The sequence below is a fragment of the Oryctolagus cuniculus genome, chromosome 7, assembly GCF_964237555.1.
Source record: "Oryctolagus cuniculus chromosome 7, mOryCun1.1, whole genome shotgun sequence".
NCBI classification, from domain to species: domain Eukaryota; kingdom Metazoa; phylum Chordata; class Mammalia; order Lagomorpha; family Leporidae; genus Oryctolagus; species Oryctolagus cuniculus.
In genome coordinates, this window is record NC_091438.1 from 50,201,442 (window position 1) to 50,225,194 (window position 23,753).

Consider the following 23,753-nt stretch of genomic DNA (forward strand, 5'->3'; position numbering starts at 1 on the left):
TGTGTAACTCTTTCAAATAAATAAATAAATAAATAAATATTTTTTAAAAATGCCACACATCATCAGTATAGAGTATAATATAAATTTAAACTCCGTTAGAAGAGCTAGAAATAAATGATGGATGATACCAAGTGCTCCTGAGCAAGCAGGTCAACTGGAGTATTCACACAACTCTGGTGGGAATGGAAATGGTACCGCCACCTTGGAAAACATTTTGGCAATTTAAAGGTATGTACACTTACCATCTGACTCACTCATTTCAGTCCTATGTGCTTATTCAAAAAAATGAAATCCATGTCCACACAAAGACTCATTCATAGCAGCTTTATTTATAATACCCTCCAAGCTAGAAAAAACCCAACTGGTTGGTCATCATCATCTCTCTCTCTCTCTTACTCGGTCTTTAAATAAATAAATAAATATTTTTAAAATTACTAATGTAGGGGTGGATGCTATGGTGTAGTGGGCTAAGCCTCTGCCTACGGCACTGGCATCCCATATGGGCAAGGGTTCGAGTCCTGGCTGCTCTTCTTCCAATCCAGCTCTCTGCTATGGCCTGTGAAAGCAGCAGTAGATGGCCCAAATGCTTGAGCCCCTGCAGCTCCATGGGAGACCCGAAGAGCTCCTGGCTTTCAGCTCCAGCCATTGCGGCTGTTTGGGCAGTGGATGGAAGCCCTTTCTTCCTGTGACTTCCTCTCTCTCTGTAACTCTCTCTCTCAAGAAAATAATAAAAAAAAACTTAAAAAAATAAAAAAATACTAGTGTAGAAGATAAGCCATAAAGGACTGGTATGGCCTAAATTGGCTGAGACAGCAGCCCCCATGAGCTCTCCCGCCCCTCAAGGCAGAGCAGCTGGCTGGCTACTCACTGGCAAGGCAGTCGTCGATGTCCTCTTCACAGTCCATCCCACTGAAGCCTGGAGGACACTCGCACATGTAGCTGCCCTGGGTGTTGTGGCAGAGACCATGGTTCAGGCAGGGCTTGGAGACGCACTCGTCAATGTCAATTGTACACCGCTGACCTAGAAACACAGGGCCAGTGAACCACCTAGTCTTGAGAGGCTGATTCCTACAGAAGTTTATATGGAGCATGAGCTTAGCTTCGGTGGGTGGGGCTAATCCAAGGACATCCTGATTAGTGTCCTGCTTCAGGAGCTCCTAGGAAGACTTTTTTGTCCCCTAGATACTTTTGCTGCCAAAGTGCTAAAAATTCCCCATAGAAAGAACATAATGGGTTGAGACTCTCGGGTTGGAGTCTTTCAGCCGCTAGGGGGCCCCAAAGACATGACCAATGGAAAAGCTTTTGGAGCCATTGTAGTAGGCAGCTCCTGTGCAAAGCCTGTGTTCTTGACAAGGATAAGCAGGCCTCAGAGCACCAGGGCCTCCCAGCCACGCAATCATCTGACCACTCTGTTGAAAGTTCTTGCCTCCCCACCCCTTGCTGTTACCTTGCCAGCCAGGAGCACACACGCAGGTGTAACTCTCAAAGTCTGGTGCCTCTTTGCAAACAGCACCGTTCTCGCAAGGGTTTGGGGAACAGGGAGCCAAGACAGTCTGACAATTATTGCCTGGAAAGCAAATGACAGAGTTTACGACAGAGAATCAGCCAAGGAAATGAACATGTCCCCAAATTGTATTCTGAGACGTTCTCAGAATTGAAGTTTAAAGCAGCGGATAGCCTTGGAATCAGACACCCATGATCCTCTCACTTTTGACTCTAATGTGACCAACTCTGTGACCTTGGGCAAGTTATTTATTTTCTGTGTGCATTCTTCATAAATAAAAAGGGAATTCAGGGGGCCGGCGCTGAAGCGTAGTGGGTAAAGCCGCTGCCTGCAGTGCCAGCATCCCATATGGGCGATGGTTCGAGTCTCAGCTGCTCCACTTCCAACCCAGCTCTCTGCTATGGCCTGGGAAAGCAGTAGAAGATGGCTCAAGTCCTTGGGCTCTGGCACCCTTGTGGGAGACCCAGAAAAAGCTCCAGGCTTCAGATCGGTGCAGCTCCAGCCATTGCAGGCAGTTGGGGAGTGAACCAGCAGATGGAAGACTTTTTCTCTGCCTCTCAAATAAATAAATAAATTTTTTTTAATTAAAAAAAAAGGAATTCAGATAGTATGTAACTTACAGAGGATTTTTTTAGAATAAATGAAAAAATGGCCACAAAGTCCTTATTTCCAGGGCTTCTCTCACCACCGTTACTACCATGAGCAGTTACTTGGACTGGACACCTGTATTACTCAAGTGTGCTAGTTTCTGTACCACCAAAACTAGGATTCAGATACTCAGGAGCTCAGCTACACAGATGCACCTTCACCATGCACCAGCATGGCCTCCAGCTCCTGCCACCTCTGCTGATCTGCTCCAGAGGAATGGGCTGAACAGAAAGCCCATGAGAGAGGGGAAACCACAGCAACTCTGATTGCCAGGTAACCTGTTTCCTTTTACACCTATCAGCAGGACACTGGATGTCAAGTTACAAGGAGGAAAAAAGATGGAATTCAGAAGAGACTCATGGGCAAATCCTCCATCTACCACTTACCTTTTAAAGTTCCCTTTGCCTCAGGTTCCTCATGTATAAAATAGCAACAGACACTCTGACATCATAGAATTACTGAGTACTAGAATAAATAACCCAAGGTGTACAAAATACCAGGCACATAATAAATTACCAATAAATGGCTGTTGTGTTACTGAAACTAAGATTGATGGTGCCAGGACATGGAAACACAGAATCCATGCAAATGATGGACTAAACTCTCCGAATTTACTAATCAGGTTCCAGCCATAGATATACTTGGAAAAGAAACATTTTAAATATCACCATTAAGAAAGCATATGAGTTACCCCATCACTTGCGCCTTGGGATGCACAGTGTCTTCTGAACATTCAGGGTCCAGTCAGTGAGGACAGGAAGGGCAACCAGGGAGTGACTCCTCAGAGCTGCATCACTCCCTACAGACGTGGGCACTGAGACTCAGACGCAGGCACTGACCAGACAAGGTCCCTGCTGGCACCTGAAGCACCTACCTGTGTAGGGTAGAACACAGTGGCAAGTGTAGCCACTTATGTCATCAAAGCAGGTTCCTTGGTTCAGGCACGGATTTGAAGCACATTCATCAATATTCACCTGGCAGTTATAGCCTGGAGACAGAAGAGGGGAAAACCCAAGCAGAGAGTGAAGCCATCTGTCAGCCTCCTCATCTCAATGACTACTGAATGCTCCTGGCAGTAGGAAACTGAACTCTTGTTCATTTGTTTCAGCCACAAGACCCTAACATACAGTCAATGAATGACAGCAGCCAATCAATCACACAATGAATGGAAGAACAGTCTATTCGAATGGTCTGAAAGCCTAACACACCTCCAAATATAAGTAGTCTTCCAATAATAAGTTCATTAAGGGTGAAAAGCTGTTGCTGCAACTAAACAGAAGTCCTTTGTGTACAATGTTTCTGGTCAGAAAAAGGGCTAATGTTTCTGAATACATTAATCAAATCCCCTGACTGCGCCCACTCTTTCACACGCCCAGTCTCTACCATCTATGTGGAACTCCCTTAAGCTACAAAGCTGTTTTTTCCTGATTCTAGGGGCATATGACTTTAAACTTTACATTTTTATTTTCATTTTGCTATTGATAAAAAAATCCCATTGAGATAAAGAAAGAAAAGTGCTTTTAAACTTACAAGTTTCTTTGTAAATGTAACATGATTTATCAGAAAACTGATGACTAACATATAGTAGCAAAAGATTTTCAGATACTCAAATATTGAATATCTAAAAGACATTGATGTATAAATAGCCAGGCACAATTTTTGAGTAAGAGAAATCAAAGAATCAGTGGTTAGATGGGTCCAAACATAAAATATCTGCCCATACATTTCCCTCTCATGAGTTTCTATGAGAAAATTGATGCTAAAACAGTGACATAATTTTTTTTGTATACAATTCCCACTGGTGTGCATTTTTTCGGAAAATCATTGGCAGTTAAGCATTTAAGAATATCTCAATATGTAAAAAAGGTTGTTGAACACATGGATTCTTGCTATCTGAAACAGGTCACCAACTTGACAAGCTGCAGGAGCTGCTCCTGATTGGAGGAGAGCAGCGTACTCGGCGTGTGGGTAGCAGAGTTGGGATTGGTGGAAGAGGACTATAAAGGAGGAGAGAGACAACATGCACCAGGAACATCTATCTAAAGGAACACCTGTGCAGCCCCCGAGAGAGCCGGCTGGCGGTGTGCCGCTCCCCTGCGGAAGTGGGGAAGTGGCAGGGGGACCGTCCCTCCACGGAGGTGGAGGGACGGTAGCCAACCCGGGAAGAACCAGCAGCAAACCCGGGGAGGGCCGAGCAGACGAAAGAACAGCGCAGGTCCTGTGTCGTTCCTCCACGAAGACGGGGAGCGACATAATGGTGCTGTGACTCGGATATGAAGCCTAGGCAGGGTTTAGTGTCGTTCCTCCACGAAGACGGGGAGCGACATATTTTCAGTCTACTTCCATAATCTATTTGATTTATCACAGACATCACATCTAGGCCAAAACGCTTACAATCTTGACACTTTTCACAAGCTTTGTAAGTGGAGTTTTAACTGCTCATCTTAAATATTATTGTTTGAACAGCTCACCTCTCTGCTAGGCTAAAGGTAGAAACCATGAATGCTTTTATTCTCCATGTGCCTTACAAATACTAATTGTGCAATATGTTTGCTGCATGAATGAATGAGAAAAAGGAAAGGGAAACAAACAAGTGAGTTGAGCAGTATGCATGCAACAATAAGACAAAGAACCACTATAGGAAGATGTACTTTGCTTTTTACCTTTAAAACCCTTCTCGCAAGTGCATCTGTATCCATTCACCAGATTGTCACAAGTTCCTCCATTCTGGCATGGGTTAGAAAGACATTCATTTTTGTCTACTTCACAGTTGATACCAACCCAACCTGCATCACAGAGGCACTTATATCTGAAAGAAGATAGAATTTTATACAGTGGAACGTATTAGTGAACAACTGAGTCATAGAGAGAAATGCACAAGTTGGTAAAGAAATGAGAAGCCAGAGCTCCCTGGAAAGCTAATCTAATTTCTGCTCTTCTATGAACATATACTACTACTACCATATACTACTACCATCTTGCACATGGTGTGAATCATGTGTACCCTTCTGGTATATCCAATGAAGAGACATGTGCTTCCCTAAGTAGCTAGTGAAATTAATCATAATGGAATTTCACATGTAAAGAATGTTAAAATATATCGGGCTAGTCTGAAAGAAAACATTGACATGGATAAATCTGCACAACCTATTGCAGTATACATAAAACTAAGGTAAAGCAAACCTTAGTATCACTTGTTTTTGGTACAAAATATACACCTAGAAAATAGATCAGCAGCAGAGACTCAGAGCTGTTGGGATATCTTAAGCCTCATTCATGCTGACATGAAACCTTGCCTCATGAAGCACCTTGAGTATTCAGCAAGAAAGGCATAAAAATGAAGGTGCTTCACATATATATGTAAGCTCCAATCTGAACACCATTAAGCACTTAGAATGTAGTCATCAGGTATGACAGTTTTCTCATCCGAAACAGGTAGATGGGTAAGGGGCCTCAAAAGTGATTAATTCATTTTTGAAAATAATTTCATTACCCATTTACCTTTAAATACATACTTCATTCTATCACCTGCTGGAAATTTGGAAAGGCCAGTTTCCAAAGCTCTCTTCTATGGCAAACACAGCAAGAGTATAAGAACATCTTTTAGGGCCTATGGTCACTTTCTATGGTTCTAGAAAATTACTAACACATCACACCACTCTCAGGGCGATGTTTAGAGTTGGTTGAACCAGCTCTTCTTGAGAACCCACACTGGCGTTGTGATGGAACAGAGCAGAGCTATGATTAAGTAGGTGACAGCAACCAAAGGCAAGAGCATTCTGCAGAACTCAATCCCATGATAAGCACCAAAAAACATGACTACTAGAGACCCCTAAAATGAGCCTGGACTCCTCCCATGAGGTCTTTGCTGATTACTTATGTAAGGGAAACATCCCTTCTAATTTTCCACCTGGACCCTCAGTCATGGCAGGTGGGAACCAGCACCTGCAGATAGAGTAGTGACAGGAAGGCCTTCAGGCAAATGGCCAAAATCTTCAGCCAGGTCTCAGCTCAAGTTCCCAATGACTTCTTCATGCTACTGCACTAAAAAGCAACTGGCTTGATGCAGGTCAGTAAGAAACTATTAATGGCAGTTACTCACCCACTGAGGCCTCCAGTACAGTTGCCATGAATGCAGGGATTGCTCAGACATTCGTTCACCTGTGAATAGCAGCTGGGGTGATGGGGGCCCTCAGGACATATGCAGCGGAAACCATTCACATCATTGACGCATGTCGCGCCCTTGCGACAAGGATTGGAGGCACACTCATCAATGTCAATGTTACATCTCTGCCCTGTACAGAATGGGAACAGCATTACTTGGATCCCAAGTGCTTAACAAATAGGCCAGCAATGAGATATACTGTGCTGACATCCTTCACCTGCATAGGCCTTGGACACCAAGTGTCAAGAGTTAAGGACTGAGATAACCAATAGCACTTGGTGTATTACAAACAAGGGGAAGAAGACTTTTCTTCATGAAGCAAAGGCAACAAAACACTGAATAGTATTTCTTTTTCCTTCCATTTTAGAAATGGGGCGACATCACAGGGTTTAAAAAGAAACCAGTTAAGTGTCATCTGAGATGGCTGCTCCTCTTAACAGTGCTCTGAGTAGACCCAAAGAAGCTTGCTTTAGTATGCTTCTTGCTGGTTTATTACAAATTCATTTTTTCAGTTGGTCAAATCTTGTATTTCTATCTATGGCACACTGCAATTCACTGGAATGCTTAGTGAATGGACGATTAACTTAGTTAATGATTAAGCTGATTAAAAGAAAGGCTATTTTCATTCCTACAGTGGTATTAATCTATTTTTCTGCCTCAGGAAGTAGGTACTCTAGGCATAATTTTATTGTTCTCTGGTAATTCAAAAAACAATGCAGGGACCCTCAATCTAGCCAAGTGGTTCTCAAATTATAACATGTGAAAGACTTAAAATATGTGGTTTACATGGAGATTTTGAGAAACTCCGCTCTTGACAATTAACTGCTTATCATCCGCTAATACTGCTGATAATGGGATACAGGAAACTGAAGCGAGTATGTTCCTCCTCTAAGACAGCACCAAGACTGAACTTTGAAAAGACGTCTGCTGTTTTAAGACATCTGATCTTTACAGTATTAGGCTGAACACAGTAATATGGCCAGTTATGCAACGGTTTTGATTCATTAAGTTTTGAATAATTAAGACCAAACTGTATATTCCAAAATGATACAAAATTGATTGTGCGTAATTTTGTAAATGAGTGACAATAAGTAACTGATAAGAATGAATATAAATTTCAAGGAAGTTAAGTTCTAATTCAAATAAAAACAGACATTTTTATTCAGGAAAACACAACCCTACATTTAGAACAGGAAATTCCAAATGAAACAGATACACACCCCTTCAAAGTATGGGTATTAACATTTTTTCACCCTCCATTACTCTCTACACCGTTATTGGTGGTTCTTGTGGTAAAGACCCATAATCTGGAAGCGGTTGCTGTTTTCCTCTTAAGTGTTTTATTAATAACTTGTTTAAAAATACTACTGCTCTGACCTCGATCGCTGATTCTTGGAGATGTTTATCATCTCCAAGACCAAAACATGAGCCAGAACTATTCGATAGGAGCTACCTTGGGCCTGCAATCCAGTGGAGGATAGGAAGAAAAAGCGTTTTTCATTCTTGGTTCATATTTGATAGCACCTCCTCAGAAGCCAAGTTTTGTTGCTAACTTTTATTCATTTTCCTTTCCAGAATGAGTTCTGAAACCATCCTTATGCAAGAGTGTTAAGGGCCTCCCAGTGCTGTACGTGTGTGGACTGACAGCTGCCTCACCAGCAAGGTCCCTCCTCAAGGAGTGTCCACTGTGCATCAGAAATGCCCAGTGCAAGGCCATGCACCTCGACAGGCTCAGTGTCCACTGAAATGAGAAGCTACACCATTTTTCTGACTCTGCAGACACTCAGCAAGTTGGTGCTAATGAGTGACAACAGGTACGAGAGTATGAGAGTCCCTCCCATTCATCTGCACATTCACTCAGCAACATGTCTCCTCTGTGAAAGGCACTGCTCCAGATGCCTGACAGCGATGATTAAGGAAGTTCTGCCTTCTGGGTACTCACAGTGCTCACCCCACAGCTCACTGCTGAGGCCAGGGGCACATGGAGCTCCCACCCTCCCTTGCATCATTTGTTCAATGGAGTGCTTTCCCCAAGACAAAGGCTAGGAAGGTGCTTTGTAAAACTGAAAAACATTTTATAGGAGCATCTCATTAAGCTTTACCTGGCCCCTTTTAATCAAACAGCAGAAAGAGGTCCTAGGAGAACAGAGAACTTTGTCCTAAACAAAAACATAAAAAAAAAACAACCCTCAATAATACCTTTGACAGATTTAAGTAAGTTGGTGGGTAGAAAAAGGATTAAAATAAAGCTGGGGAAAGAATAAAGCACCTCCTGTTCACTGCTCATGAGCATACACCTCAGTCAGCACTGATGTGTTCAGCAGCTGACTTTTACAAAAACATCCCCAACATAGAAAATAGTTCTAGGAGCAGGCACCACCCAGTAACCAAAACATTCCACTGCCTGGCCATGCACTGTCATGCTGCACCTTTAGTTTATGTTGGAGTATTTTTAGCCCATGTTCTCCCCTCTTGGCCTTACTGGCTTGCGAATGTTAAAAAGAAAGACTATGAATCACTGGCATTTCAACAACAAGAATGTCCAGCAGAAGTCTTACATAAATCCCCAAAGAGGCCACGACAGGCTCTTTCTAAGCCTCTCCAGGGCAGTGGAAAGGATCTTGGGTCCTGCATAGACTGCCTGGGGTGGGACCCTGGCAACACTATTGGCCCTCACCAAGCTCTGGTTTTTCATCAATCCCATGCTGACATCAGTGAGATCAGACACTTCATTTAGTGCTTCACTCAAAACAAGACCTTAACAGATGTCACTGATTCCTTCTATATCCATTTAACAGCATGCACTCTTATCCTATCCAGCAGGGACTTTGTGTATTCAGTCGACGGCCACTTGACTCAGTGACACAGGGTTCAGGCTCCACAGTGACAGCATCACCAAACCCAGCTTCTTAGAGATCGTCCACTGAGCAGGGGACACTGGCGCCCACTGGGGCACAAATACTCCTCTCTGGTGCCCACAGTCAAACCCAGCAGGACAAATGTTTGTGAAAAGAAAGCCAGGTAAGCTCCCGGCAGTTATGTGGCTGTATTTGCTTCATTTGGTCCTGGCAGGCTCTGCTGAAAGCTCTGAGGGCACTTTCTCACATAAGCTGCAAAGCTGCACACAGGGATTAGGACAGGGTGGCAGCACGTGACTGCCTGCTGTGTGTGGCATCGTCTGTCCAGAAAGCAAAGAACACGCACTGGGTGCCCTCTGCCAGTGCCAGGAACAACCTTAGGTGTCAGTGAGGGAACCCAGCTTTCCTCAGGAGCCTCTAGCACTTTTCAATCAGCTGGTTAAAAGATAAAGGAAACAGGGAATGGGAGGGGTGGGAGGGTGGGTGTGGTAGGAAGAATCACTATATTCCTAAAATCGTACTTGTGAAATGCTTGAAGTTTGTATTCCTTAAATAAAAGGTTTATTTGAGAAAAAAATAATAATTAAAAAAGATACAGGAAATATTAACAAGTCAAGATAGGAGAGAGGTGTGTGCATGTGTACGTACGTGCACATATGCATGTTCTAGTTTTTTTTTTTTTTTTTTTTTTTTGACAGGCAGAGTGGACAGTGAGAGAGAGAGAGACAGAGAGAAAGGTCTTCCTTTTCCGTTGGTTCACCCTCCAATGGCCGCTGCGGCCGGCGCACCGTGCTGATCCGATGGCAGGAGCCAGGTGCTTCTCCTGGTCTCCCATGCGGTGCAGGGCCCAAGCACTTGGGCCATCCTGCACTGCACTCCCTGGCCACAGCAGAGAGCTGGCCTGGAAGAGAGGCAACCAGGACAGAATCCGGCGCCCTGACCGGGACTAGAACCCGGTGTGCTGGCGCCGCAAGGCGGAGGATTAGCCTAGTGAGCTGCGGCGCTGGCCTCTAGCTTTTTATATACTAGGAAAAGTTACATTCAAAATCATCTTCGCCTTTTACTTTCTTCTTTCTGGCAAAAAGACCTATTCATGCTAGCCAAAATAGGGTGGTCTCTCCAAGTTATGACCTCCCTTGCCCCGCCTTTTACTACTACGCAGTAATAAACACATGGTCTATAACCCATAAGTAATGGCAAGTGCCTCTCCAGGGGCAGTTCCAGTTTAGGGAAGACCTTTAAAAAGAAAGCTGGTACAGAAAAGCATGGAAGTGGAACTCTAACTTCCCACAGAGACGTAGGCAGAGGAGCCATTGGAAAAGATACCATCTTCCCAGAGCATGAGGGCGGAGGGAGAGATGGGGTTAGTAGAAGCAGCTGTACCTGTGAATCCTGGGGAGCAGACACAACTGTAGCGATTGATGCCATCCACACAGACTCCATGGACACAAGGGCTGCTCGCACAGTCATCAAAGTTGATTTCACAATTGACTCCTGCAAAGGGAAAACCAGGAATCCATTACCACAGAACCACCAGTGCTTTCTGCTTGTCATGCTACCTGTTCCGAGATCTCAGGAGAACCCTGCCAGTCCTGTGCAGAATCATACAGCAGCTCTCAAAACACAGTGCATTGACTCCACTTGCTCAGGGGGATCTTGAGGCCAAGAGGATTTTATTAACCACACGTAGCCATTATCTGCCTTTTCACCGTATTGACGTTCACAGGAGCACAGTGCAAAAGGAATGGAACTGAAACTACTAGCATCTCAGCAGGAATGAAGCCACCAAATGCTACGAACAGTCACTGCATTCTTCACACTCACATGCTCATAGTTAAAGATTCAAAAAAGCCAGTTTCACTTAGATTAGCTCTGGAGAACAAGTTAAAATGACTCATCTCATGGTAGTATTAAGTCCCCAGCTCTGAGTGTACATCTACAATAGGAGAATACTATTAATACAGGAATACTTGTGATGCAACAAGAATACTTGTGATGAAACAAGAAGTGCATCTAGTTCTAGGTATGTAAAGTTACTCTAGATTAGCAGTTATAGGACTGAATTATGAGCTTAAATAGCTGCTTCCTCCCCACCCCCCAATAAAACCTCTTTTAACTGAAGGAATACCTGAGAGACAAGCCAAGGTCAAACTGGACTTGAGGATTTAGCAAATATTAAGTGAAATAAATAAACCTGTCATTTTGAGGAAAACACCTGACAGCATTTTATGCCATTAAATTTGAGCTTTCAAATCAGCATGAGAGGCCGGTGCCACGGCTCACTAGCCTAATCCTCCACCTAGTGGCACCGGCATACCGGGTTCTAGTCCCAGTCGGGGCGCCGGATTCTGTCCCGGTTGCCCCTCTTCCAGGCCAGCTCTCTGCTGTGGCCCGGGAAGGCAGTGGAGGATGGCCCAAGTGCTTGGGCCCTGCATCCCATGAGAGACCAGGAAAAGCACCTGGCTCCTGTCTTCGGATCAGTGCGGTGCGCCGGCCACAGCGCACCAGCCGTGGCGGCCATTGGAGGGTGAACCAATGGCAAAAAGGAAGACCTCTGTCTCTCTCTCTCTCTCTCTCACTATCCACTCTGCCTGTCAAAAAAAAAAAAAAAAAAAAAAAAGCTACTCTACAAAGAGGGTGACAGGGGGCCCCTACTCTACAAAGAGGGTGACAGGGGGCCCTAAGGGAGCAGATAATCCATATACACAAATCAGCATGAGAGTTTTTCAAGTTGCATCCATCACTGTTAGCTTGAGGCTAATTGCCAGTATCACAGCTAAACTTTCTCCTTAGTGTACTGATTTACTCCCGGTCTCTTCCAAGATACCAGGGAGGGACTGCCTATATCAACACAGGTCTAGTTATGAGTAACTAAACTAGAGTGTATCAACAACCACTGTTACCGTTATTTTGTAAAAATTCATTTATATATTTCACTATTTCTTTCATAAGAATTCAGTGATGGTTTGTGGGTATCACAGGAAAATATTTTGGTAGAGTCTAAAGAGCCTAAAAATACACCTTGCTAATAAGAATACAAACTAACAAACATTCCAAGTCACAAAGCCACATTTTCCTATGTTTAGTAATTATAACATTAGAAGTTAACTGAAACATTACTCTGCGAAAAGTCACTGCATGACTTTGCTTTAGTCCTCTCACCCAATGTGCAAGTCAAATGCTTTACATCAATTTCACAGATAACACAGGTGACTTGCACAGTGACACAGTTAGAGCAGGACAGTCAGCATCTGAGTCCTATCTCCTGGCTCCAGCACTCCATCATCTCTCTTGTTACATTTTCTTTTCTTTTTTTTAATTTTATTTATTTTATTTTTTTACAGGCAGAGTGGACAGTGAGAGAGAGAGAGAGAGAGAGAGAGAGAGAGAGGTCTTCCTTTGCCGTTGGTTCACCCTCCAATGGCCGCTGTGGCCGGCGCACCGCGCTGATCCGGTGGCAGGAGCCAGGTGCTTCTCCTGGTCTCCCATGTGGTGCAGGGCCCAAGGACTTGGGCCATCCTCCACTGTATTCCCTGGCCACAGCAGAGAGCTGGCCTGGAAGAGGGGCAACCGGGACAGAATCCGGCACCCTGAGCGGGACTAGAACCCGGTGTGCCAGCGCTGCAAGGCGGAGGATTAGCCTAATGAGCCGCGGTGCTGGCCTGTTACATTTTCTTAAAAGTTCACTTTCATTTATTTATTTCAAAGACTGAAAGACAAAGATAGCTATCTCCCATTTGCTAGTTTACTCCCAAAGTGCTACAATGGCCAGTAGTAGGCCAGGCTGAAACCAGGAGCCTGGAACTCAAGTCAAGACAGGAGTGGCACAGGAGTGGCAGGGACCCAACTAGCTGAGCTATCACCACTGGCTCTCACAATGAACTTTGGCAGAAAACCGGACAGGGGGCAGAGCCAGGACCTGTAGCCAGGCACTCCCATTTAGGGTACAAGACCTCCAAGCAGTGTCCCTACTGCTGTGCTCAGCGACCACCCCTATTCTCTATCATGACATACTATATTTCTGTGATGAATGAGGCTCTCCAGTATTACTACTCAAAAATGAAGGGGGGATTTTAGAATCCTTGGGATACGTTGGCTATCATTAAAGATGTTTCTAACCCTTGACTGACAACTCTATTTACTCCCAATCCATGAAGGCAGCTCCTTGAAGCCCTGGGATCCAGTGTGGCTGCAGTCCTATATCCATGGTTCATCAGAGCAGGACTGATGCCTAGATGAAGCCAGCCAATTGGGATTTTCTCATTGGAACACTGACCTTTGACATATATGACCTCCAGTCTACAAATCACACTGCTTCCTACAATTCTCTCCAAAGCCTCATTGTGCAATTCTTGCTTTCAATCTCTAAGAAGCTTCTGTGTGTTTTCATTGAACACTGCTTCCCTTCTGTCTGCTTGTTTATAGGCAATTCCTTAAGCTAACTCAAGTTGCTTTCTGCTAGCTGATAATGTAAGAAACTTCCTTAGAGCAATGGACCACATTAAAGCACAGGTGAAAGAAGGCACGGAATGTGACCTGGGTGGTGGATCTCACTCTAAACATCCATGAGTGAACACCACAAGTCTAGCCAGAAAACTGTGACCATCCCTCCAAACTGCAGACTGCCAGTGCAGACCACCTGATAAATGGAGGCGTCATCTTACTCTAGAACTTCAGTGTTAGCTCATCATGCCACACTTAATGGACTTTCCACCCAGGGCCCTGGCACAGGCCACCTCTCTCTCTGCCCAGTACAGACCAACGCATCTTTGTGTTGTCTGAATCTCTTTGTATTAATTCTCCAAACAGCTGCAAGAATGGACTTGGCAGGGTTCTGAGAGATTCTGGGGCATGCTTTCCAAGCTGCCTGCTGCAGACCACTCTTATTTTCTTCTGCCTTCCTCAGTGACAGCTACATACACCACTGCCCTCTCTGTCCTCCCCAGAAAACACACCTGAGACACCCGGGCACAGGGATATAATCCCAGAGAAAACACAGTGCTTGCCAAACCACCACTCACCCAGGTCTCCAGCACGTTTGCTGGCGTGGGAGTGATAGCAGAGCCTCACACGGCCCCTCTATTCTAAAGGCACCCATTCAATCGCTTGTAAATCTCTCACATTTCTTTCGCACTGCAATTTCTCATGTCTGGGGACCAGCCCGGAAGCAAGTTGCTTTTGGAAGGTTTCACAAAGATCCATTCAGCCCGTTTAGCGAGTTATCTAAATGTGGGGAGGGGGAAGGCATTCTCAGCTGTGAAGGCATGGGATGTTTTTCGTATGCTTGAGCAATTCAAAAAGGACTTTGTTTTCAAACTTGGCATGTATGAGGCCCTGGATGAAGACCAGAGCCTTTGACAAGTTTGAAGAAATGGATTTGGAAATAACAAAGTAAAATGAGGGCAGCTAACCACCTCCCCTACCTCTGCCCTCGACACAGACCATTTTCCTTAAGTCCAGAAGGAGTTTCAATAAATCACTCCCTTATATTGGCAGGTCCCCGTCTAACAAAGGCACACACTGCTTAATCTTCCACTAACGCACTTTCCTTTGATCTGGGATAGGGCACTTTTGTGTCTGTTCCACATAGTTTAGGCCATGATCATTCCTCTAATAAGTAAAACAGAATCCAGTGAGACCTGTGAAATGCTGCTGCCTGAGAAAATAACTCAGAATCTCCCCCACAAGGAGTAGCCCTTGGCCCCACAACAAGCAGCCATTCACCCAGGGTCAGAGAGCAGAAATGAAACGGCAGCTCCGCAGTCTACTTCACAGGCACCGGGATATACCACAAAGTCTGCTCTGCCTTGGAGTCCCAGCACGCCGCAGGCCCACCAGAGACAAGTGGCACAGGGAAAACGTCACGGTAAAGAGCCTGGACTGTGAGCCAGAAAGCAGACTACTGGGAGGGAGGCAGAGAAGGGGCTGAATTCATCTGGGTGGGGTTGGGCCTCAAGAAAACCAAGTTATAAGACAAGGGGTCTTTCAACTGTAAAAATGTCAAGTTTCGAAGTGGTGTGCCTCCACTGATCAAAACACACACGCACACACAATCATCAGGCTGGCAAGGCTTTGTGTCTAACGTCTCCAGTGGCCCCAGCCGTCTGCCTTTGAGATATTTATCTCTGTGGCTTTGACTGTGCTTCTCTGAATCAGGACTGCTTTTAAAGGTCTCTGAGCACATGCCAAGAAAGTCAGAACATCTGTGTTCCTTGTTTTTGAAAACCTGTGAAAGCCCCAGCCAAATATGAGCAGAGTGGGCTTACCTGACGTGCCCGGCTGACAGTTGCACTGGTAGCCGTTTACCAGGTCGATGCAGCGACCATCGTTCAAGCAGGGGCTGCTGTAACACTCGTCGATCTGGTCGCTGCAGATGGCGCCCATGTACCCAGGGTTGCAGATGCAGGTGTAGGAATCAATCCCGTCCTGGCACTGGCCGTGGTGGCAGGGATCAGGGTCACAGTTGTCGATGTTCTCCCCACACAACACACCAGTGAAACCTTGGGGGAGGAATCCACCAAGGAAATTACAAAACAAGGCAGACGTGCCACACCTGAGCCCAAGTGTAGCTACCTCCATTTACCCTGCACACCCCATGACTGCAGCAGTGAAGATGGCTGGGCTTGAGCAACAGGAACTCCCTGCTGGACTCAGGAAGCAGGACGGAGGAGCTGTGCTAGAGGTGAGAGCCCTCGTCAGATGTGCGGAACTGAAATTCCTCTGTGACTGAAGAGTGTTTCACTGCGTCCTCATGTCTCACCAAGCTTCAGAGAGAAACAGCCTCAGGGCTGCTCGTTGACAGGTTTGTGTCTTATTCCCTTCCTCCTAAACCCAAAATATTCGTGGTCTCAACTCCCCAGCTCTGCAGCAAGAACGTGTCTTTATCCCTCTCAACCCCTCCCAGAGGGCTGTGCATATCTATTAACCTATTCATAAACACTTGTGGAATAAAGTGATGAGCCTTACAAGCATTCAAGGCTTGAACCTTTTCCTCCTCTCTGTTAAACCTTAGTCAGAGTTGTGCAGCTCTCTCCAGTGAAGCTCATCCTCCACGAGGAGGCTCTGGCCAGGGGAAGAGTAACCTCAGACTTCTCCAACATGCAGCAAAGCATGACAAAAGAAGGGGGAGGTAAATGACTCCTCTGGGAGGGCCTGATCTGAACAGGTCTAGCAACAGAAATATTAACTTCCTGCACTAGCAACAGAAGTCATCAACAAGGCCCCAAACATTCCCAATTAGAGCTTGCACCTGCCAGTCACATACCTGGCTCTCAAGTACACTGAGTGTCTCAGGCAGAAAACTGCACTTGCAGACATTCGGCCCTTAGGTTTTTGGGCCTTCTCTTAGTCATCTGCCTCAAGAAACACAGAGACAGGCCTCCTGCTGAGAAGCCCCAGTGAAAAATAGCTTTCGACTGAGATTCTTCTCTTTCCCAAAGGAGTCTAGCAAACCAGCTGGAAACCCACTTTGCCAAAATCTGTCCCAGAAAGACATGGACACCAAATGGGAATTTCTGAGCCAGACTTTGATTGTGGTAGGGAAGGAGGCAGGTGTTGCAAGAGGCGACAAGAGAGCAGCAGAAAAGTCTGCTGGCAAAGCTCTCTTTAAACACAGAGCAGCGCCTGGATGTGGAATGGCCTGGCAAAGCAGCCAGGAGAAGACAATCATCTACATGGTTTAGAGAGACCTCCCAGGGACCCAACGTGGGAGCAGCAGCCTACCTGTGGCACACTGGCACTCATAGCCATTCGGGTGATCGATGCACTTTGCCCCGTTCAGACATGGAGTACTGGAGCAGTCATCAATATCAATCTGGCACACTGGCCCAGTAAAACCTTAAAAAGGCACAGCAACAAGTCAGAGGAGCATCCTGTGTCTTCCTTCACTATGAGATGATGCCCAAGGAAGGTGGGTTAGGGCACTGGCTGGGCTTTTGCCTTTGGGTCAATAAACACAGAATGCTTCTCCCCAGCAGGGAACTGGAGTGAAGTGGGTAAGTTTCAGGGAACAGAGGCACCTGTGGTATGTCTCCACCACTGTATTGCACAGCACAAATTTCACTTCCAGGATAGCAAGGGAGGGCTGTAAATAGTACAGGTGGAGCCTTCAAACACACAACTGTAGCTTCAAAGGCAGAAGGGAACTTCCCTCTGAAGAAACATTGGGAGGGCTCCAGTCTGTGGCAGACCATGTGGCACATGTTCAAAACAGCTTGTGGAACAAAGGAGAGACACAGCATCTTGGGAACCACTGACATATGTTGTCTGTTTCTGGACTCCGGGCTCACAGAGTGAAGCTGTCTAAAAGTAATAATCTCACAGAAGAGCTTCAAGAGTATGAGCCATGGGGAAAATAATAAAGTCCTGAATGGCCTACAACTAGGGCTTGTAGGGGGCATGGAAATATACACAGACTGAGAGGTCATGGACCATTCAAGAACAGACTTGGACTTCTGGCCACAAAGGATTTGGAAGATATACTAGCTAAAACAAATTCCCTATTTCTATACACACACACTCCTCTCACCAAGTACTCACTTTAATGATTTCCTCATGTGCAGCCCACACACATTCTCACCCTCCTCCTTCCCCTGTGGTCACTCAGCTTTGTGCATTAAAAGGAAACAAGGGCAGGCAGCGGGCACTTACCAGGTGGACAGAGACATTGGAAACGATTGACTTTATCCACACATTGCCCATTGTTCACACAAGGGTTGCTCTGACATTCATTTATCTCCAGTTCACAATGTACACCTTTGAAACCTGAACAAAATGGGCCACACAAGTAGTTTACAAAGATAGAAGGTCATATTCCAGCCAAGAAAACATAAATCTGCAATGATAGCTAACCTCTATCATGTACATTTTCTGCAAAGTAACAAGGGATTCTACTGTGATGGGAAATCATCCCCATAAGTAAATCAGCAGGACATGGGGCTAGAACCGTAGTGTAGTGGGTAAAGCTGCTGCCTGTAGTGCTGGCATCCCATATGGGCACTGGTTTGAATCCTGGCTGCTCCATTTCCAATCCAGTTTCCTGTTAATGTGCTTGGGAAAGCAGCTGAGGGCGACCCAAGTCCTTGAGTCCCTGCACCTGCGTGGGAGACCTGGAAGAAGCTCCTGGCTCCTGGCTTTGGATTGGCTCAGCTCTGGCCGTTGCAGCCACTTGGGGAGTGAACCAGCAGATGGAATCTCTCTCTTTCTGTCTCTACCTCTCTTTGTAACTCTTTCAAATAAATAAAATAAATCTTAAAAAAAAAAAAAAGAATGAGAGGACAGAAATATTGCTACTGTGAAGAGGAAGATGTTATCCCCAAAGACACTGGAAAGACCCATGTAAGCAAAGCCACATGTTCTGTGACCATTGCATGCTTTCTGGACAGTGCCAGGCTCACACTGTTCCCACTCTCTGCTCCTCAAGACCAGGTGAGCTGGAGCTGCTGTTGCTCTCAGGGTACAGGTGAAGGTGGGAGGGCTACAACGGTGGGCACCATGGACGAGGTAGAACAGCTAATGTTAGCCATCGTTTCAGGCTGGATTTGGCTGTGTCCTCTGAGGATACAAGAGACAATCTCTCCAGAAGTGCTCCAGAACACAACTATACATGTGCCTTACTTTGGATAAATAGCAAGTTCCTTTATAAATATGGGGAAATTTTATTTCTACTCAGGAATACCATATAGTATTTATAATATATCAGGGGATCAGAAATGTTTGACATTTAAAGCAGTCGTTTAAGTAAATTGCTTCTAAACTTTTCTATTACATGGAGTTGGATTTCGACATACTGGCTTGATTAATTTGGTCTACATAGCTTTAAAAATTCCAACACTGCCTTCTTCTCTAAGGAATGGGTTTGCCTAGCAACCTGACTCCCTACAGCCCCCACTCAACACTGGAGGTTAAATGCTGACAGAGCACATAGCATTGCTACAGGGTACTCAGAGCTCCACTAAGAGAAATACAGCGCAGCCTCTCTCTCTAAACCCCAACCGTAATGAGCCCATTCACCTGGCATGCACAAACACGTGAAGCCTCCAATCTTATCCAAGCAGGTGGCGTCATTCTGGCAGGGGTCTGAATGGCACTCATTGATGTCCATCTCACAGCGAGGTCCTGCATAGCCCTTCAGACACTCGCAGTAGAAAGCGCCATCTGTGTTCATGCATTTTCCTGCGTGCTCACAAGGATTGCTATTGGCTGTAAGACACAAGTTCCAATTACTGGGATCCAAGCAGTTGACAGAGTTTTCACAAATGTGAACTACAGAAGGGCAGCTGATGGTTACAACACCAGGGCCATATTCAAAAAACACATTCTCAATTTTCTATTTTCCTCCCTAATTTAAAAATTAGGTAAAATTAGGGTAACCTAATTAGTAAAATTAGGGTAACCTCCTCTCTTATGCATCTCTGCCATTCTTTTGTCTTACCTGTCCCTGAAGTCAGGCTTTACACTCAAAATCACGTACAGAATAACCATATATTTAATTCCCTGGATGGAACACACGTTTATGCTGAAAAGGTAAGTTGTGAAGTCTGGGCATAGAATGGGACAAATCCGAGGTTTGGACATAACATGCTGCTACAGTAAGATGTGCTTCACTTCAAACACTTGCTAAGCCAGAGAGACACTCTGAGGAAGAGGGAAGGTTCTCTGTACTCACCCATGGTACATTCATCCACATCTTCTGTACAGTCAGCACCTTTGTAGCCCTGTGGGCAGGTGCAAATATACTGCCCGTTCAGAGGGTTGGTGTCACACAGTGCCCCCTTGTGGCAAGGGTTGCTGATGCATGCATCATCCAGATGACACAAGAGACCTGTTGCAAGGTAGGGCAAAGGAGAACACAGAAAATGTCCCTCACTTGAGAAGGAGTTTTCTCATTTACCATAGAGGGAAAACTTTATAAGCAGTTCATCAAAACCCCAACATGGAGCTGTAGAGGCAACCTCCTCTTTGCCTGATCCTACCTTGGGGATGTTCTGTAGTCATCAGCAAAGCAACTGGCTGCTCTGGACAACCCGAGTGCTCTGACCTTGAGCCCTCAGCTGGGCTCTCCTCCAGCGCACAGCCATAAACAGGACAGAAAATAAAGGAGAGAGGAAAATGGAAACAGCCTCCAAACAGTATAACAGAGATCAAGTAAGAATAGAAGATGTCCAGCTTTATTTGAATTAAGATAAGCAAGAAACAATGTTTAGCATAAGTACATCTCAAATATCCTATGCATCTTGTATTTTATCTGGCATTTTGCTTCCCTCAAATCATTATACCTGGTGATCATGGGGTCACTAGCATTTCAGGAGCCTCAGAAGAAAAGGCCACTGAACTTTATCAGCATCTACCTCAGCAGACTTGCAATAGCAACAGCATTCCTGCCTGAGGTGCCCCCAGGTCTCTGAAGATATTATAAGCTTCCTGTTTTGTAGAGTTCACATGGGAACTGGATTTTCCAGTCTGCAATTAACTTAAGAACAGCTAGCTAAGTCATCTTCCACAAAGCTGTGGGCAGAACCTTTGGAAAGGCATCGACAGAACGTTACAGAATTTCTGGGCAGAAAGTCCTTTCTTCCGCCACATCCATCCTCCACGTTGCTCTCCTATTGAGAATCAGAAGCTGCTAAACTGAGAGGCTATAGCAATGTTAACTTTGTGGTCTGTAAATTTGCTCCCTTAGAGGAACATTTTCACAGTCACTGAGGGTGGAAATGTACTTAAATGCATCTCTCCTGCCAACTCCTTCTGAGTAAATGGATTATTTCTGCTTAAAGTCCATTTACCCAGTTATTAGTCATTTTGTCTTGATTTCTAACGTGAGTTTCAGTCTCAGTTCAGCAGATGTTCCAAAGACAAGTTACTTTTTTGTTTTTGAAATGAAAAACTGAAGTATACAGTGTCAACATGAAAGCCCAAGTCCTAAGAAAAAGTTCATGGCACTTTGGCTAACGGAATACATTTCCAGAAGAGCACCCAAGAGATAACAGAGCCATCAAGTGGCAGAGAAGAAGGCAGAAGTCCTGAATGCTCACCCACACACCCCCTTCCCTGTTCTCCAGCTCTGTCCTCTGTGGGTCTTACCTGCCTTTCCCTCTGGACACATGCAAGAGAAGGAGGCCACGCGGTCAATGCAGGTGGAGCCCGGGGTGCAGGAGGCGAAGGCACAATCATCAATGTTCTCACTGCAGTCATCTCCGCTCCAGCCATTAACACACACACAGCCATAGTCCCCATTGCGGTTGGTGCAGGTACCCCCATTCTGACAGGCGTTGGGTTGCAGCAGGCACTCATCCACATCCTCTGTGCAGAACTGCCCTTTTGGGGGGGAGAAGAGTCTCTGATTAGGGCTCTGAAGTATCAAAGGATTAGCAGCACGCCAGCCCTGTGCACTTCTCACCCTCGCATGACCTGCCTAAACTCAAGGCAGGCAGAGTTCGTAGCAGACCAGGCCCTCACATGATTTTTAAAGCCAACTTGAGCCATCCAAATGATATTAATTCCAGGCAAGTCACTTCAAGGATGGAAGATACCAGAGACTGACAACAAGAGAATTTAATCAGCCTATCAAAGAGAAGATAAGATCTGCTGGACCCGTGACTTGGCTAAACTCCTGGGTCAATGAATACATAATCCAAAAGAACAAGGAGAGAAGAGACTAAGTGATTAGCAAGGAAAGGAATAATGAAAAGGAACTTATGTATGAAAACATTATGGCAACTGTTCTCTACCTTGACTTTATTAATATCAACATCCTGGCTGTGACATTATAAAATAGTTTTGGAAGATGTTGTTACCACTGGGAGACACTTAGTAAAAGGCTACAGGGTCCCTTCGAATTACCCTTTACCATCATTTGTGAAGTGACAATGATCTAAAAATAAAGAGTATAATTTTAGAGGGTCGGCATTGTGGCTTAGTAGGTTAAGCTGTGGTCTGCAATACCAGTTATCCCATATGGACACCAGTTCGAGTCCCAGCTGCTCCACTAAATTCTTGGGCCCCTGCATCTACATAAGAAACCTGAATGAAGCTCCTGGCTTCTAGTTTTGGCCTGGTACAACCCTCACCATTGAGGTCATTTGGGCCATGAATCAGTGGACTGAAGATCTTTCTTTCTGCCTCTCTTCTTTTTTGACAGGCAGAGTGGACAATGAGAGAGATAGAGAGAAAGGTCTTCCTTTTCTGTTGGTTCACCCCCCAAGTGGCTGCTACGGCCAGCGCGCTGCGGCCAGTGCACCGTGCTGATCCGAAGCCAGGAGCCGGGTGCTTCTCCTGGTCTACCATGTGGGTGTAGGGCCCAAGCACTTGGGCCATCCTCCACTGCACTCCCGGGCCACAGCAGAGAGCTGGACAGAATCCGGCGCCCTGACTGGGACTAGAACCTGGGGTGCTCGCACCACAGGTGGAGGATTAGCCTATTGAGCTGCGGCGCCGGCCTCTCCTCTTTCTCTCTGTAACTCTGTCTTTAAAATAAGCAAATAAATCTTCTTTAAAAAAAGTGTAATTTTTTGAATGCTGGGGCAAACAAGTTAGTAACAAGAAATGAAGGACAATGAAATGCCCTGGCAATGTATGCACACGCAAGGCAAGCCAAGAGCAGTGAGACTGGGCACATTGCTCAGCCCGAAGCACCCAGTCTTAACGGATGCGGACTTCTGGACCAAGACACAGAAAGTCCTCCCAGCGTGACAGGAGACGAAACGAGCAACATGAGAGTACTGTGGACATGCTGCAGGGAGACCATGGTGACAACAGGGCCACGGCAAAGGCTCTCAGGACCCCTACAGCATGTCTCCAACCTACCAAAACTCTGAGTGACAAAAGCAGTTTAGTACCAGGCCACCTGGGCTGTAAAACAAATTAATGAATTGGTCCTGTTGGAAGGGCTTTTAAAACCAATTTAGAGTGCAATCAAAGGAACTATAATTAAGAACATCTGAATTCTCTAAAACATGACTTGCTGAAACTCAAAAAAAATGTCAAGATGTCCTTTATTCTTTAAAATAAAAAAAAAAACTTTAACAATAATTCAAAAAAGCCTGTTCTGTTGAAGAGGCTTCTCAATGAAAAAGTAAATGAGAAAATGCCAAGGCTCTCCACTAGTGCCTGGAGAGCTTAACAATTCAAGAGACTCATGCATTTTCAGAAGGCTTACAATATGCCCAGCTGTGTACACACCACCACTGGCAGCCACTAGTTGAATCTGACATAACCTAACTAACCACCTATTGTTTTACTCCTATCAAACTTTTTCCTCCATTACTACTGAGCCAACATCACTCTTTCACACTTATTGGTTACACATCCATCTCCCACCACATGGATGTAAGGAACCTCAGTGTTCCTTACAGGGGTCATTTGTATATTCCCAGCAAAGAGCCCACTGCCTAGTAGGGCAAGACTATGTGATGTCTCTGGGACACTGAGCCCGGCATTCCCCTCTGTGTTACTCTTCCCACCACATCTACATAATCACTCCCTCCTAGCCACAGCTGACTGATCCTCCTGGGCATCTGATCCAAGTTACATCACTGTGGCTCTTTCCTGAATTGTTGGACTAGGAACACTTTGCCACCTG

The 23,753-nt window shown here is 45.4% G+C and overlaps 1 protein-coding gene across 1 annotated transcript in view; it reads right to left on the reverse strand.

Moving 5' to 3' along the window:
- NOTCH2 (notch receptor 2) overlaps positions 1–23,753 on the reverse strand; it is a gene marked incomplete in the record, with an annotated part of 169,899 nt that overhangs the window by 31,766 nt on the left and 114,380 nt on the right. Inside the window, 12 exon segments of the mRNA XM_070077788.1 lie at positions 869–1,021; positions 1,448–1,567; positions 3,027–3,140; positions 4,816–4,961; positions 6,255–6,447; positions 10,559–10,669; positions 15,442–15,675; positions 16,898–17,011; positions 17,825–17,938; positions 19,187–19,375; positions 19,842–19,997; positions 21,257–21,490. Of these exon segments, the coding sequence (XP_069933889.1) occupies positions 869–1,021; positions 1,448–1,567; positions 3,027–3,140; positions 4,816–4,961; positions 6,255–6,447; positions 10,559–10,669; positions 15,442–15,675; positions 16,898–17,011; positions 17,825–17,938; positions 19,187–19,375; positions 19,842–19,997; positions 21,257–21,490 (1,878 nt within the window).